Raw genomic sequence first — 18,449 nt, 5'->3', positions numbered from 1 at the left:
ACTTAACTTAAGAGGAAAAAGTTCTTCGTTAAGTGATATCGTATATTCGTAGTGACTGAAAGTTTTATACCACAACCCTTCGTCAGTGACTGATATTCTTGTAAAGTTATATTAGGAAAAACTTCTAAGTTTATGATTGTTGAAGATAAATCTCAAGAATATTACTCGTAAATTCAATATATATACTCTGAATATACACATATATATGTATATATATACATATATATACAGTATGTATGTTTGTCTGTATGTATATATGTATGTATGTTTATGCATCTACACATATACGACACAGAAATAAACTATCCGATTTTTAAAATATCATATTTCAGCTTAAATCTGATAAGCCACTGCATGAAATCAACTGAAATCAATTGGCACAACTAAAGACTGCATGAACGCTTCCACTTCATCATTAATGTTCAAACTCAGTCCAAACAGAAACCCCCACAAGTATATTAAAAAGAACGATTCGGCAAACACACGGACCCATTGCAATCCAATACCTTGCTATTATAGAACGGACCGAGTTCTAGAAAAAGAGAAATTAAACAACTCGAGTTTGGTGCCTCTAAGTGGCCAGAATTCCTATAAATAACATGTAGATCGCGTGCGTCAGTTCCAGCCCAAACTCTGTGACGCCGTAAGCTGAACTTTGTTCGTTTTTCATAAATAATTACACAAATTCACTCGGTACTTTTTTACTCACAGATGGAGGCTACGCATCGCAAGTACTTATTCAGATAAAACTATTAATTGTTACTTGTTTTAGATGTGCAATTTGCAAGCTGGTTATTAAACGCTGAGCATTATTCGTTTTTGACAAATAATTACGCTAATTCACTCCGTACTTTTTCACTCACCAATGAAACCCAAATTTTGCAAGTACTTATTCAAATATAAATATTAATTGTTACTTGTTTTAGAGGTTAAATTTGTAGGATGATTATTATACGCTGAACATTATTCGTTTTTCACAAATAACTACACAAATTCACTTGGTACGTTTTTCCTCACAAATGGAGCCTACATTCAATAAGTATTCAAATTAAACTATTAATTGGTACTTTTTTTTAGAGGCTAAATTTGCGAGCTGATCATTACTCGTACCGACTTCGTATGAAGGTCGTGTATTCATTTGTTTATGTATGGTGCATCACTATATTGTGACTGAAAATAATGAGCAAAAAGTCACAATAATGTAAATGACAGACTGTTTTTTCGAAAATACAAAAAAAAGGGGCTAAAAACAGGGGGGGGGGAAGCCTTCCACCGTTTGCAGAATGGTCCTCTTCAGATTAACCCCTTTTTTGTACTTTGGAAAAATACAGTCTCTCATTTACATAATTGCGGCTTATTACTAATTATTTATCTGTTTATGAATTCAGGCCACGTATCTGTTTGTTTAAAAGTTAGTTTTTTCAAGAGCTTATTTCTCACCAGGCATAAATTTCGCATTATTCTGTAATAAATTAAGAAAACGAACTTATGTTTATGAATGATTTTAACTGAATTAAAGTAACCTGTCTTATTATATAATCGGTTAGAAATCAACCTACAGTATACATACATGCTTCAGATAGCAGTAAGGAATACATCATTGTTTGCAAAAGTTTGTATGTATGTATGCATGACTTTAAAGTGTAAATGTGGAAAATAAATATTTAGAAGCATTAAAAACAACACCTTGCTTCTGAATGTAATGATAAATACAGATCAAGATGTTTCTGTATGTACGTAATTGTGTAATGAGCATAAAATCAACAGCAATCTGACGTCGTCCACAAAAATCGAAGGGAATTTCACCCGCTTTCAAAATCAGCCTAAAAAAAATGAACGCTATTCCTTTCCCTTCCGAGTAAGCAACGACCACGCTTGATATATATCCTCGACAGGGCCTTATTGATCTCACTAAAAGGTCTTACGTTTTTCAAATGTCAGTGCAATTACACAGAACACGAGGGGCAAATAGTTTTAGTAATCGGAGAATACGCTTCGTAAAAGCTACACTCGGTGAGTTTCATGTGCAAAGGATTCTTTTGCGGTTTTGTTCTCTCTCTCTCTCTCTCTCTCTCTCTCTCTCTCTCTCTCTCTCTCTCTCTCTCTTTAATTTACCGTCAAGTTTTCATTATTGTAATTAACAAATAAAATATACATCCCCCCCTCTCTCTCTCTCTCTCTCTCTCTCTCTCTCTCTCTGAGTAAGATATAAATAATCTTGAAATTGTATTTAACTAAGGAGAGAGAGAGAGAGAGAGAGAGAGAGAGAGAGAGAGAGAGAGAGAGAGAGAGAGAAAACAAGCAGTTCCACGAAATGGATCTATTGCATTTCTTTAGGAGACAGAGAAAACTAACAAAAATAAATAAACAACTAAAAATAAATAAAGAAGAGAGAAAAATTCTACAAAATGGATCAATTATATTTCTTTAGGGAGATAGAAGAAATAAACAAACTTTATATAAAAAAATGAGCATCTAGAGAGAGAGAGAGAGAGAGAGAGAGAGAGAGAGAGAGGACAGCTAATTCCAGCTCATTCAGGGAGAGGCCTCCCCCTGACCCCGCGTTCATAAATGAATGAGCTAATCAAGTCGAATCGAAAGTATTCGACATTTCCCAATCGGCGAACGAATTTCTGGTCGGAAATGCAAAGCGATTTCACGGCATTCTAATCGACGGGAATTTGAGGCCCGGTGTCGACGATGCAATTTTTACGTGTTTTTTCGTGTGTGTGTGTTTTTTTTTTAACCTGGGCTCAAAAGATATTGTTTAAGGGAAATAGATTTCATCTAATCTGATTTTCAATGTAGGTTCGTTAATGCTCTTGAGTTTTAGTTTTCTGTAAAAGAAAATGATTGAGATGGCTTTGTCAGTCCGTCTGCACTTTTTCTGCCCGCCCTCAGATCTTAAAAGCTACTGAGGCTAGAGGGCTGCAAATTGGTATGTTGATCACCCACCCTCCAATCATCAAATATACCAAACTGCAGCCCACTACCCTCAGTAGTTTTTATTTTATTCAAGGTTAAAGTTAGCCATAATCGTGCGCCTGGTAACGACACAGGATAGGCCACCACCGGGCCGTGGTTAAAGATTCATGGGCCATACAGCATTATACCGAGACCACCGAAAACTAGATCTTTTTTCGGTAGCCTTCATTGTATACTATACAGAAAACGCGACTGCGCCGTTGAAACTTCGAAGCATTTTTTACTAGTTTGTTTCTCAAAACGAACTGAACGGATTTCCAGCGATTCAACTCGCTGTCATATATTTCACGGGCTTAAAAAAATATTTCATAAATAAATATTCGTTATACTTATTCTTTGGATTAATTGGGAAATAAACTGAAACCTCTCTGTCTGTGTGTGTGTCAGAAATGATAAAAATCATTTAGTTAGTAGCAAAATCTATTTTTGCTCACAAAGCGAGAACGTCACTCGCTCTCTCTCTCTCTCTCTCTGTCACCATCTCTCTCCCACGCCCCCCCTCTCTCTCTCTCTCTCTCTCTCTCCCTGTCACTACCTCTCTCCCCCGCTCTCTCTTTCTCACTCTCTCCCTGTCACTATCTCTCTCCCCCGCTCTCCCTTTCTCTCTCTCTCTCCCTGTCACTCTCTCTCTCCCCCGCTCTCCCTTTCTCTCTCTCTCTCTCCCTGTCACTCTCTCTCTCCCTGTCACTCTCTCTTTCTCTTTCTCTCTCCCTGTCACTATCTCTCTCCCCCACTCTCTCTCTCTCTCTCCCTGTCATTATCTCTCCCTCTCTCTCTTTCTCTGTCACTATCTCTCTCTCTCTCTCGCTCTGAGCTTGCAGGCGTGTCGCATTATAATGGCGCTATCCCCCTTAAACTGGGAAAAAAATATCACAACGCTTATTTTTTCCCGAAAAAGAAAATTAGAATAGAGCCTGGGAGAGCAAAACCTTTTTACAAAAAAAGTATTGTCCTTTCAGCTAACGTTATATTTTAATGTTTATAAGAATATATCTAAAATGCGTTGATAAGATTATAATATTCCTAGTGTAAAGAGATGTCTAGCAATGATTGTGGGTTTGTTTTCGTTAGGACTATTTTTTCCTATATGAATATGGATATATATATATGTGTATATATATATATATATATATATATATATATATATATATATATATATATATATATATATATATTGGTGTGTGTATATATATATATATACATATATATATATATATATATATATATATATATATATATATATATATATATTAATTTTTATCACATCACCGTGAATGATAGGATTTATACACAATCATGAAGTTACAAATGTCGTTTGATATCCAATTCACGTTACTTCGGGAATATCCCCGACGGGGAATTATCACCGAAGGGGAATTATGAGCGATAGATGGATTGGTACCAGGTGGCTTGACTGTCGACCAGAGTCGTTGGAAGGTACTCTGTCGAGTGTTCGAGACACTTCGGCACCGATCCATTTATCACTTCTAATTCCCCTTCGGTGATATTCGCCGAGGGGTAGCGTGAATTGGATATTAAACGGCATTTACATGTCGTACTGCTTTTAATGATTATATATATATATTTTTATATATATATATATATATATATATATATATATATATATATATATATATATATTACTTTTAGATTCAAAATTTCTCAAAAATTTCTGTTAAACTAATCAACTAGAAATTTCGCCAGCGCCAGTTATATATGCAGGGAAGTGTTGGAACTCACTGAACAAAGATGAAGTGTACTACATTGCAATTGTTCAAAGGAATTTTAAACTTCCTATTGATTGGTAGCATAAGACTGCTATCTACTGGATTACGCGCCGCACCCATCATCTTCTCCCTCCCAGTGGCAGGAATCAGGGCAGTTCTAGGCAGCGTGATATTATCGTGTTGCGTGGAAAACGAGGACCTGCGATTGGGAAATGAGGGTCTCTTTGGTAAGGAAGATGAAAATGAGGAATTTCGACAACAGCTTCTGGGAGATGGACGACTCAGCGATGATCTGGTGGAACAGGACGAGACAAGGGTCGACAAGACTGCGCCAGTTCCGGATTCTGATAAGATTTCTGCTGTGGGAAATATTGCTGAAGAAGGGAACTTGAGTGATCGACCACCGAGAGCGTCGATCGAGATTCTTCGCGCTACCCCACAGGATGCGACGATGTCGAATAATGAATGGAAAGTCCAGAAGTCCGGAACTCGGGAAATTAAGGAGAAACACGAACAACCCGAACAGCAGATCCAGAGGGACGAAGATAAAGGAGAGACTCCGACAGAAATAATAAGGAGGTCGACTACTGACGAAGGTAGCGTGAACGAACATCTTGCATCGAAAGGAGGAGGAGATGAAAGTAAAAGTGGCAGCTTGAACAACACAGAGCCACTTTTAAAAGAGGGAGAGGACAAGCCTCAGAGGGCACCACCACCACCACCGCCACCACCTCCTGAGGAACCGAACGACGCTAAGGAAAATGAACTGGTCTCCCTAGAAAGAATAAGAATGCAAGAAAAAGACAGGATTGAGAAGATGAAGGGAAGAAAGACGGCTTGATAAAAAGGGGAAAGATAAAAGTGCCCTCTGCAAGTGACAGTGACAGGGCGGAGGAACTCATTGCAAAATATCATGAAATAACCGGAGAGCTGTCCGAGATAGCCAGGCAGAGGGACATGTGGCCCATACTCAGGCCAGGGCTGAAGATTCGGCAAAAATTCTACCGCAAAAAACTCGAGGCGCTGATACTCGACCATTACTCGTTTTTGAGGCTCCCATCGGCCACGGGTGAGAAAATTTCAGAGCCAGATATTGAAGGGGAAAACGGAGAGGAGAGAAATAATCGCCTGGAGGAGATTAGAGAGAAGGAGAGGAAGAGGATTGATAAGGCGGAAAAGAAGAGAGATCATCTGACGGCAAAGGGAAGATTGAAAAGGCCGCTGAGTGAAAGAGAAAGGGCCGACCTCTTCCACGAAAAATATGATGAGATAAGCAGGGAGAGGTCCAGGATAGCCGAGTGGAAGCACATCTGGCCCGGGTGTCTCCCGCTGATGATTTGGAAAGCAACCTGCGATAAGAAACTCGACAAACTCATACTCGACCACTACTCATACCTGCGGCCTCCAAGTGTGAGCGAGGAAACAGGAACAGGAGGATCGGGATCTGGGCATTCAAACATCGAAAAGGAGGAAGAACTCGATCCAGCAGCGCCTCAAAGTGAAATGGCTGAAACGGCCGAGGACTCGACCGACAGGCCTACAGCCACAGACGAGGAGAGCGAGGAACATCGACGTCTGAGAGAAGAAGAGAAAAAGAAGAAAGAGGAATTCGACCGAAACGTGCAAGAGTTTCATCGCGAAAAGATCAGAATAAGAGAAAAGAAGAGGATAGAGAAGATGGGGAAGAGGAGAGAACGTCTGATAGCTAAAGGGAAATTGCAAAGGCCTCCCTTAGGGAATGAGGGAGAGGCAGAGAACTGTCTTGAAAGGTACGATGAAATAGACCGACAGCTTTCCAGGTTGGCCTGGTGGAAGTTCCACTGGCCCTGTACTATTCCAGCGCTGCTGGTCTGGAAAAAAGTGTACCATAAAAAGCTCGATGAGCTGATAAAAGATCATTATTCTTACCTAGCACCTTCTATGCGTAAGAGTGAGGAGATCGGAACAACGCCATTGATGTCAGACCCGAGGAAAACACAAGCAGCAGCAAGGGTGGCTGAGGAAGACGTCGTAGACAAGGAAAAACAGCGTGAAAAAGAGGAAAAACGGCGTGAAAAAGAGGAAAAACAGCGTGAAAAAGAGGAAAAACAGAGTGAAAAAGAGGAAAAACAGCGTGAAAGAGAAGAAAAACAGAGTGACAAGGAGGAAAAACAGAGTGACAAGGAGGAAAATCAGAGTGAAAAGGAGGAAAAACAGAGTGAGGAGGAAAATCAGAGTGAAAAGGAGGAAAAACAGAGTGAGAAGGAGGAAAATCAGAGTGAAAAGGAGGAAAAACAGAGTGAGAAGGAGGAAAATCAGAGTGACAAGGAGGAAAATCAGAGTGACAAAGAGGAAAATCAGAGTGACAAGGAGGAAAATCAGAGTGACAAAGAGGAAAATCAGAGTGACAAGGAGGAAAATCAGAGTGAAAAAGAGGAAAAACGGAGTGAGAAGGAGGAAAAACAGAGTGACAGGGAGGAAAAACAGCGCGTCAAGGAGAAAAACAGCGTGACAAGGAGCTAAAGACACGCCTGCAAGAAATAAGGCAGAAGGAAAAGTGGCGAATACAAAAGTTAAAGAAGAAGAGAAATGACTACATAGGCAAGGGAAAATTAAAAAAGCCTGATCGAAGCGACACTGAAATGGTGGAGCAGTTTCTAGAGAGGTATGGCGAACTGCGCAGTAAGATGTCCAGAATAGTCTTGTGGGAGGAGACCTGGCCCTGTTTCATTCTGTCGCTGACACTCCAACAACTCAAATGTAACAGAAAACTCAATAAACTGATACTTGAACATTTCATCTATCTAAGGTCGATGTCTTCTGACTCGAGTGATGAAAACGACTCAAGGGCTAGTTCCCATGAGGCTCCGGTAGGGGTGGAGGAAGAGGTCCCACCTGCAGATATCTGGGAAGGTGGAAGTCGAGCAGCGTCGGAGTCGAGCAAAACTCCAACGGAAATGTCCCAGGTACAACAGATGTCGGACTCGACGAGCAAATCTCCACCGGAAATGTCCCAGGTACAACAGAAGTCGGACTCGACGAGCAAATCTCCACCGGAAATGTCCCAGGAACAACAGATGTCGGACTCGACGAGCAAATCTCCACCAGAAATGTCCCAGGTACAACAGATGTCGGACTCGACGAGCAAATCTCCACCGGAAATGTCCCAGGTACAACAGAAGTCGGACTCGACGAGCAAATCTCCACCGGAAATGTCCCAGGAACAACAGATGTCGGACTCGACGAGCAAATCTCCAACGGAAACGTCGCAGGGACAACAGATGTTGGCCTCTACGGGCAAATCTCCAACGGAAATGATGCAGAGACAACAGATGTCGGACTTGACGAGCAAATCTCCAACGAAAATGTCGCAGGGACAACAGATGTCGGACTCGATGAGCAAAACGCCACTGGAAATGATGCAGAAACAACAGATGTCGGACTTTATGAGCAAATCTCCAAAGGAAACGTCGCAGAGAGAACAGATGTCAGGGTCGACGAGCAAATCTCCAACAGAAATGTCACAGGGGGGACAGATGTCGGGGTCAAAGAGCATATCTCCAAAGGAAATGTCGCAGGCAGAACGGATGTTGGAGTTGACGAGCAAAACTCCAACGGAAATGTTGCAGGAACAACAGATGTTGGACTTGCCGAAGAAAACTCCATTGGAAATGATGCAAGGTCAACATATGTTGGAGTCCACGAGCATATCTCCAAAGGAAATGTGGCAGGGACAACGACAACAGATGTCAGGGGCGACGAGCAAAACTCCAACAGAAATGTTACTGGGAGAACAGATGTCGGACCCTACGAGCAAAACTCCAACGGAAATGATGCAGAAACAACAGACGTTGGAATCTACAAGCAAAACTCCAACAGAAATGTCACAGGGAGAACGGATGTCGGACTTGATAAACAAAATTCCAGTGGTAATGTCGAAGGAACAACAGAGGTGGGAGTCGACCAACAAAAGTCCAACAGAAATGTCGCATGGACAACAGATGTCAAACTCAACGATCGAAACTCCTCCAGAAGTGTCGCAGGAACAGATGTCAGATTCGACGAGCAAAACTCCAATGGAAATATCGCAGAAACAACAGATAGCGGATTCGACGAGCAAAACTCCAATGGAAATATCGCAGAAACAACAGATAGCGGATTCGACGAGCAAAACTCCAATGGAAATATTGCAGGGACAACAGATGTCAGGTTCGACGAGTAAAACTCCATTGGAAATAACGCAGGTACAACAGATGTCAGGTTCAACGAGCAAAACTCCATTAGAAATGACGCAGGGACAACAGATGCCAGGTTCGACGAGCAAAACTCCATTAGAAATGACGCAGGGACAACAGATGCCAGGCTTAACGAGCAAAACTCCATTAGAAATGACGCAGGGACAACAGATGTCAGGTTCAACGAGTAAAACTCCATTGGAAACGACGCAGGGACAACAGATGTCAGGTTCGACGAGAAAAACTCCATTGGAAATGACGCAGGTACAACAGATGCCAGGTTCAACGAGCAAAACTCCATTAGAAATGACGCAGGGACAACAGATGTCAGGCTCAACGAGTAAAACTCCATTGGAAATGACGCAGGCACAACAGACGTCAGGTTCACCGAGTAAAACTCCATTGGAAATATCGCAGGGACAACAGATGTTGGATTCGACGAGCAAAACTCCATTGGAAATGACGCACGGACAACAGATGTCAGGTTCGACGAACAAAACTCCATTGGAAATGACGCAGGTACAACAGATGTCAGTTTCAACGAGTAAAACTCCATTAGAAATGACGCAGGCACAACTGATGTCAGGTTCAACGAGCAAAACTCCATTGGAAATATCGCAGGGACAACAGATGTCAGATTCGACGAGCAAAACTCCATCGGAAGTGACGCACGGACAACAGATGTCAGGTTCGACGAGCAAAACTCCATTGGAAATGACGCACGGACAACAGATGTCAGTTTCGACGAGCAAAACTCCATTAGAAATGACGCATGGACAACAGATGCCAGGTTCAACGAGCAAAACTCCATTAGAAATGACGCAGGGACAACAGATGTCAGTTTCGACGAGCAAAACTCCATTGGAAATGACGCACGGACAACAGATGTCAGTTTCGACGAGCAAAACTCCATTAGAAATGACGCATGGACAACAGATGCCAGGTTCAACGAGCAAAACTCCATTAGAAATGACGCAGGGACAACAGATGTCAGGTTCGACGAGCAAAACTCCATTGAAAATGACGCAGGGACAACAGATGTCAAGTTCGACGAGCAAAACTCCATTGGAAATGACGCAGGGACAACAGATGTCGGATTCGACGAGCAAAACTCCATTGGAAATGACGCAGGTACAACACATGTCGGATTCGAAGAGCAAAACTCCATTGGAAGTGACGCAGGGACAACAGATGTTGGACTCGACGAGTAGTACTGAAATGGAAATATTCTTCATTTATATCCTCTTAGGCCTAGGTCTTATAATTATCGAAGCGTTTTCTTTCACAAGATATTTTGAACTTAATTATGCACTTTAGTATAATACTAGCTGTACTCTGATAATGAACTTTGTCAAAATACTATCAGTATACTGATAGCAATAAACTTAAGTACAATAATGATGGTATAATGATAGCAATAAACTCTAATAAAATAGTAACGTGAATGTGTTTGGTTATTTTTTCAAACCTTCTCAGTTGCACCTGAACGTCACCACGTTGAGGTCGTTCGCAGAGAGAGAGAGAGAGAGAGAGAGAGAGAGAGAGAGAGAGAGAGAGAGAGAGAGAGAGAGAGAGAGAGAGGATGATGATGATGATGATGAGAGCTTTAAAAACACTAAAAAAAACTAAATAAAATACACTTACAATTATGAAAGAATAATTATCAGCCTCATGTATCATAGAATACTCCATATGTCTCATTATGCCAAGCAGTTCCGAGACAAGAAAACATGATTCACTGCTCAAAGAATTACGTGTCAGCGCTAACTCCCGCTCACATAAACACAGAACTTATCTCTGTAACAACTGCAATAAAACTTCCCTGGCAAACTGTGAGCAGATAACTTTGGTTACTGCGCAGTTTGGCTGCAGTTGCGCCCCGTTTGGAAATGAATGAATGAATGAATGGGATTTGTGTTTGTGGAGAGAGTATGATTTTTTTTTTTTTTTGTGAATGATGTCGAAAAAGGGAGGTTTTATGTTTACTAAACAATTACACATATGTCTACTTGTTCATGCACACACAAACTTTCTCTCTCTCTCTCTCTCTCTCTCTTAATATATATATAATCTAGGTCACTATACTTGTTTCGTGCATATTGGTAAATGTTTATATATATATATATATATATATATATATATATATATATATATATATATATATATATATATATATATATATATATATATATATATATATATATATATATATATATATAATGTATATACATACATATATATATATATATATATATATATATATATACATATATATATATACATACATATATACATACACGCATACATACATACGCAAGCATTTCGCCACCACCCACGAAACAAGACAACGCATAAAGGTAGTGACCCAAATAGTCTGTATAAAATTCCAGAGAAAACAGAACCATTAGGATAACACATGATAATATTGTTAAGTGCATGTTCCCGAGTATTTCTCGTAAATGGCAGATCTTTTACAGATATTTCAAGGGGAAATCTTCTTACCCAGCCTGTGTTGTAGTCTAATGCTGTTCCCTGTCTCCGTCCCAATTTTATTTTACCGTTTAACTGGATGCTCGTGCATTCAAATTTGCATCGTATTGGAGGTATTCCGTGTGTTAATATCTATCTATCTGTCTGTCTATCTATCTATCTATCTATCTATCTATCTATCTATCTATCTATCTATCTATCTATCTATCTATCTTCAACTCTAAGGAAGTCTTAAATTTACACCACTGAAATGTAAATAGGATGATCTAAAATTAGTGTAAAATTCTCCATCTATCTCTGTCTATCTATTTTTCTATTTATCCATCTATCTATCTTCAACTCTAAGGAACTCGTAAATTTAAACCACTGAAAAGATGTAAAGATGATTATGTAAAATTAGTGTAAAAATCTCCAATCAAATTTGTATTGTATTTGAGGATATATTCTGTCTATCTATCTATCTATCTATCTTCAACTCTAAGGAACTCGTAAATTTAAACCACTGAAAAGATGTAAAGATGATTATGTAAAATTAGTGTAAAAATCTCCAATCAAATTTGTATTGTATTTGAGGCATTCTGTATCTATCTATCTATCTATCTATCTATCTATCTATCTATCTATCTACCTTCAACTCTAAGGAACTCATAAATTTAAGCCACTGAAAAGATGTAAATAAGATTATGTAAAATTAGTGTAAAAATCCTCATCTATCTATCTATCTATATCTTTCTTCATCTCAAGGTACCTCTTAAATTTATACCTTTGAAAAACTGTTAATATAATTACCTAAACTTGATGTAAATTGAGCCATAGGAATGTAAAGATTAACTGTATTAACCCCATATTGTCACTGACTCATAAAAGTCTACTGAAAAGTATGGCTGAAGCGATAATATTATTAATTCTTTTACTGGATATATGATTCTATGTCTTATCAAATATCTATGCACTAAACATATTATATTTGAAGTTGTAAGTATCTATATACGTATATGTCAAATTACAATGAAAAACTCGAAGCAATAATATTGTTCATCCTCTTACTGGCTGTATAAATTTATGTTTTATCAAATATCTATTACTAAACAGATTATATTTGAAGTTATAAGTATCTATCTATCTATCTATCTATCTATCTATCTATCTATCTATATATATATATATATATATATATATATATATATATATATATATATATATATATATATATATATATATGTCTGATTACAAAGAAAAACTCGTAAAAGTACGGATGAATCATTATGGTAATTGGTACTATGTTCAGGCATGTACTATATACAGTACATTGGCGCTAATCTTTTTTTTTTAATTAAATATTACATACATAAATACATACATACATACAAAATACACATACGAGTGCATGTACAAAAGGGAAATTCCCTGTGATTAACATTCAGACCAAGCACTTCAATATCACTAATGTGTACGGAAATATGCATTTGTATAAATGTATGTATATGTTTTGGGATACGAAGGGCAAGAAATTTAATTTGTTCAGCGAATCCTCCCCTGGAAATAAGAAGCGAAATTGTAGCGGACAAAACGACAGTGTTTTCTTAATGGAAAGCATTCCGTCCACATCAGCCAGGGTATTGGAAAAGTGAGTATAATCCTTTCGGACTCAGTGAAGGATTGAAACTTATTTCGGTGTGCGGACATGCGTTCGTACTCTCGTATACACACACACATACATACGTACATATATATATATATATATATATATATATATATATATATATATATATATATATATATAAAATATATATATATATATATATATATATATATATATATATATATATATATATATATATATATATATATATATATATCTATATATATCTATATATATATATATATATATATATATATATATATATATATATATATATATATATATATATATATATATATATATATATTCATTTAATTGTACATTCCTGAATCTGCTCACAAAAACATTCCACGATATCAATGCTGCAAACCGGAAGTTCTCGGGATTCAGAAACCCATGTTCTCCCGAGCTCATCTCCTTTCCACCCACTAGCGAAATTCATCAGTTCCTTTTCTCCTCGTAAAATTCCAGAGATGAGGAATATACATCCCAGCTTTAATAATAAGCAAGACTAATGTTACGTCTCCTAAAAAAAAATAAAAATATATATTCCAGGCGATTCGTCCTGAGAAGGAGACTCAGTCTACTGACACTGGTCCCTTAATTAGTTATTGATTCACGGATGATTTCTACAAGGAATGTTTTTTTGGGAGAAAGGGGAAGAAGAAGAAGGATGTCTCTCTCTCTCTCTCTCTCTCTCTCTCTCTCTCTCTCTCTCTCTCTCTCTCTCTCTCTCTCTCTCTCTCTCTCCGGCTGTTGTATATCTGATTTAGGAACAGTCTATTAAAGTTTGATACAAGATTATGCAACGTTAAAAAACTATTATACATATACATACAGACACATACATATATATACATATGTATAAATGTGTACACATATATATACATATATATATATATATAGAAAAATATGTATGTATATATATATATATATATATATATATATATATATATATATATATATATATATATATATACACACACACATACATATGTAATATTTTTACGATTTTATACAGATTAAGATATGAAGGGCTCACTTTACTACTTTGTCCAAACTTGTAAAACGCTACTGGGTTTTTGTGATATACGATAAAATATTAATTACGAGTGTAATATCCCATTTAATATTTACATCTAACACTAATCTCTAACTTAACTTAATCAGATTCGAATATCGAGAGAAATTAAAATGAAAGGAATGAATAAGAATAACGAGAATAACAAGCTATATTCAAACACCGACCATTTCCAACGCGATCTTGAAGAATATACGGGATCCCCCAATATACCACGCAACCATAAACACCACAGACCCCGTAGGAGGGTAGCGCCATCAGTGCACCTCATGCGGTGCACTGTAGGCATTACTTAAGGTTCTCTGCAGCAGCGTCCCTTCGGTCCCTAGCTGCAACCCCTTTCATTCCTTTTACTGTACCTCCGTTCATATTCCCCTTCTTCCATCTTACTTTCCACACTCTCTTAACAACTGATTCATAGTGCAACTGCTTTGAGGTTTTCCTCCTATTACACCTTTCAAACTTTCACTGTCAATTTCCGTTTCAGCGCTGAATGACCTTATGGGTCCCAGTGCTTGGCCTTTGAGTTCTTCATTGGAGTGGTGGGTAGAGCTCTCGGCTAGCACGCTGTTGGCCCAGCGTTCGACTCTCCGACCGGCCAATGAAGAATTAGAGAAATTTATTTCTGGTGATAGAAATTCATTCCTCGTGATAATGAGCTGTAGGTCCCGTTGCTAGGTAACCAGTTGGTTCTTAGCCACGTAAAATAAATCTAATCCTTCGGGCCAGCCCTAGGAGAGCTGTTAATCAGCTCAGTGGTCTGGTTAAACTAGCACATTTAACTAAAGCTTGGCCTTTGGCCTAAATTGTATATTCAATACACACCACAGAAACGATTGACGAAGGCACTTTGCGACCGACAACGATTCTCGACCAATCACAAACGCCAGTGGCCAAAACCACTTGTAGCTGACAATAACAATAAAATAAGACATGGCTGAAATACACTGGTACGGAACAATTATAAGAGTCTTAACATGACACACAAAGAAACAATTTACAAAGGCATTTGCGCCAAACAACAATTTTCAGCCAATCACAAACGCCAGTGAGCGAAACCACGTATAACTGACAATAACAATAAAATAAAATATGGCTGAAATACACCGACATGGAACAATTATAAAGCTCTTACCGTGAGGTTGCTATTTTCAGCTGGTAAATCCTGAGGTACTTTTTTACGCTCACGAATCCAATATCACGCTTATTTTCGCTTCACTCGCTTTAAAATTAAAGTAAACATAAACAAAACAATGACACGCTTGCCAACCAAAGCCACGGGGTACAACGCTGCCACCTATTAGCCAGATGACAAAATACACTTTCTTTAATTTCAGTTCTTAATGGAACTGGAACCTTTCAAACGAACGCTAGTAAATCCAGTTTTTTTCTGAGTTGACAAATTCTGCGTTTTTATTTGATAGTTACAAGATTGTTGAGGGTCGCAGGAGGGTTTAAAGAGAGTCTGGGGCTAGTGACCTCACTTAAAATGACCTACTGAGAATCAGAAAGTAACGTTTTGAAGAGCTTTTTCTTATTGTATGTGCGTGTGTTTGTGCGTGTTTGTGTGTTTGTATGAGCGCGTATGTGCTCATATGCATACGTGTTTATAAGCTACCCTCCTGTTACATTCCATTATTCAGTACTAAATAACCAAGAGAGAGAGAGAGAGAGAGAGAGAGAGAGAGAGAGAACAAACAATTCTGCGGAATGGATCTATTATATTTCCTCAAGAAGACCGAAGAAAATAATTTACTAGTTTACAGAGAATAAAATTGCATTTGAATAAGCGAGTACTGCAGGAGAGAGAGAGAGAGAGAGAGAGAGAGAGAGAGAGAGAGAGAGAGAGAGAGAGAGAGAGAGAGAGAGAGCAAGCAAGCAATTCTGCGGAATGGATCTATTACATTTCTTTAAGAAGATAGGAAAAACTAATTTACGAGTATAAATGAGTACTGCAGGAGAGAGAGAGAGAGAGAGAGAGAGAAGAAGAAGAAGCCATTCTACGCAATGGATCAGTTAAAAGTAACACCCAAACAAGTGAATAACGCAAGAGAGAGAGAGAGAGAGAGAGAGAGAGAGAGAGAGAGAGAGAGAGAGAGAGAGAGAACAATTCTACATCGGATCTATTAAGGTAACACCCAAAACAAGTGAATAACGCAAGAGAGAGAGAGAGAGAGAGAGAGAGAGAGAGAGAGAGAGGCCATTCTACAAAGTGCCTCGCAACCAAAATCCCATTGGGGTCCATCTCGACCCTTCCCTGAATTGCTGACGGTGCAAACAGCCATCATAGTTAAATTTAGTCTGATTTCCTGTTCCCATCCGGAGTCCTTGGCGCTCCTCTCCAGGTCGTTAGAGAAGCTTGTTAACTTTAACACGTTGGGCAAAGATCTCCCCGGAATGGAGCGTTTGTGTCTGCGGCAGCGAGAGAGAGAGAGAGAGAGAGAGAGAGAGAGAGAGAGAGAGAGAGAGAGAGAGAGAGAGAGGCAGGATGTAAGGTACTCAAATATATGGACAAACAATGTTCACAAACGGATCTGACAAGAAGGATAAACTCTCTGTCTTGCGAGAAGAGAGAGAGAGAGAGAGAGAGAGAGAGAGAGAGAGAGAGAGAGAGAGAGAGAGAGAGAGAGAGAGAGAGAGAGGAAAGGGTGGGTAATCAAATAGATGGAAAAATATAACTCATGAGATCTAACAAGGATGGAGTTTCTGTCTTACAAGGAGAGAGAGAGAGAGAGAGAGAGAGAGAGAGAGAGAGAGAGAGAGAGAGAGAGAGAGAGGTAATCAAACAGTAACACACAGAGATCCAACAAGAATGATAAACTCTCTATCTTGAGAGAGAGAGAGAGAGGTAATCAAACAGAAAAACGTAGCACAAAGATATCTGAAAAGTAGGATGGAATTTCCGTCTTACAATGAGAGAGAGAGAGAGAGAGAGAGAGAGAGAGAGAGAGAGAGAGAGAGAGAGAGAGAGAAAGCATTTACTTTAATGAAGTTCTCAGAGTTCTCGGTTCTAATTCGAGAAGAGTTTTAATTACGCCTTTGTAGGCTCGTAGCATCAACGGGTAAGTTAAGAATGGTATCACACAGGATTTTTTTTCCTTTAAATCCGGTGTGGGTATTATCTTAGGAATTTCACTTATTACTGAACATTCTTAGTAAAAATTTTAATATAAATACTAAGAATTTTTTTTTAAATTTTATTTTCATTATATGAGGGCGTATATGAACAAAGACATATTTAATTGCCTGTACATTGCTCGCCAGAATTTTTCAAATAAATGCTGAGAATTTTTTGTCTATATAATTTCTTTATACTGGGCATTTAAAGACAAAGAAATATTTAATTGGTTTCTCTATGATAACCTTATATACTCTCCTTGTCTGTTTGTCGAAAAAATTAACGTAATTCATTTAATATTTCTTTATCTTTCTATATAGTGACATAAATGAAAAAATAATTTATACTTTAATTGCATTTATATTCCATCACAAATGTAAAATTAGAATATTAACTGAAATCAGTTATGCTTTGGTAAAACGGTTTTTTTTATATCAATTTTCATCTTAACAACATAATATAAAGGGTCTCCTCCACTTGAGCTTTGTACTGTATATATACAATATATATATATATATATACTGTATATATATATATATATATATATATATATATATATATATATATATATATATATATATATATATATTTACTTACATATATATATATATATATATATATATATATATATATATATATATATATATATATAAATATATATATATAAATATACATATATATATATATATATATATATATATATATATATATATATATATATATATATATATATATATATATATATATATAATCTTTTTATACATCACAAGAAATAAAAAATGGTTTACAATTTACACTATTCTGTGTCTGTATATTCATTTTGCATATACCAAAAGGGATAAAAAAATAAAAAGAAAATTATTTGGGCTCACGGATATTCTGAAAGCAGATTATATCTCAGCTGGAATTAATAAAATCTTTAGTCAGCATTTTCTGCTCTGACATATTTCCTTGCCTTTTGTATATTTAAACCTCAGCAGAAATTCAAAACAAGAGATAACATTAAGGAGAAATTTAATATGCTTTAAAACTGTTATTTTGCTATCACTCAATATCTGTTTGATTTGAAAATAATGTTATCAAAAGTTGTTTTGATAAATTTAATCCGTTTTATATATGAACGGTTATTCTTTAATAATAATAATAATAATAATAATAATAATAATAATAATAATAATAATAATAATAATAA

The 18,449-nt window shown here is 37.5% G+C and overlaps 2 protein-coding genes across 2 annotated transcripts in view; both read left to right on the top strand.

Annotated features, from left to right (window-relative positions):
* LOC136825379 (zwei Ig domain protein zig-8-like) overlaps window positions 1-18,449 on the top strand; it is a 228,151-nt gene that overhangs the window by 36,454 nt on the left and 173,248 nt on the right. The window lies entirely within an intron of this gene.
* LOC136825173 (myb-like protein X) lies at window positions 5,670-10,280 on the top strand. Its single transcript, XM_067081198.1, has 2 exons — window positions 5,670-7,137; window positions 7,179-10,280. Exons 1-2 carry the CDS (start codon window positions 5,670-5,672, stop codon window positions 10,241-10,243), a joined length of 4,533 nt encoding a protein of 1,510 aa, XP_066937299.1. The 3' UTR covers window positions 10,244-10,280.

Source organism: Macrobrachium rosenbergii, chromosome 37 (assembly GCF_040412425.1).
Source record: "Macrobrachium rosenbergii isolate ZJJX-2024 chromosome 37, ASM4041242v1, whole genome shotgun sequence".
In the NCBI taxonomy this organism is placed as follows: domain Eukaryota; kingdom Metazoa; phylum Arthropoda; class Malacostraca; order Decapoda; family Palaemonidae; genus Macrobrachium; species Macrobrachium rosenbergii.
Note: the sequence above shows the minus strand (reverse complement) of the source record. Positions and strands in the feature narration are given on the sequence as shown.

Excerpts from the sequence above, each read along its gene's own strand:
- LOC136825173 (XM_067081198.1), top strand. The coding sequence starts at position 5,670 with ATGTGGCCCATACTCAGGCCAGGGCTGAAGATTCGGCAAAAATTCTAC. Across the intron at positions 7,138-7,178 it reads TGAAAAAGAGGAAAAACGGA|CGCGTCAAGGAGAAAAACAG; the intron begins GTGAGAAGGAGG and ends GAGGAAAAACAG.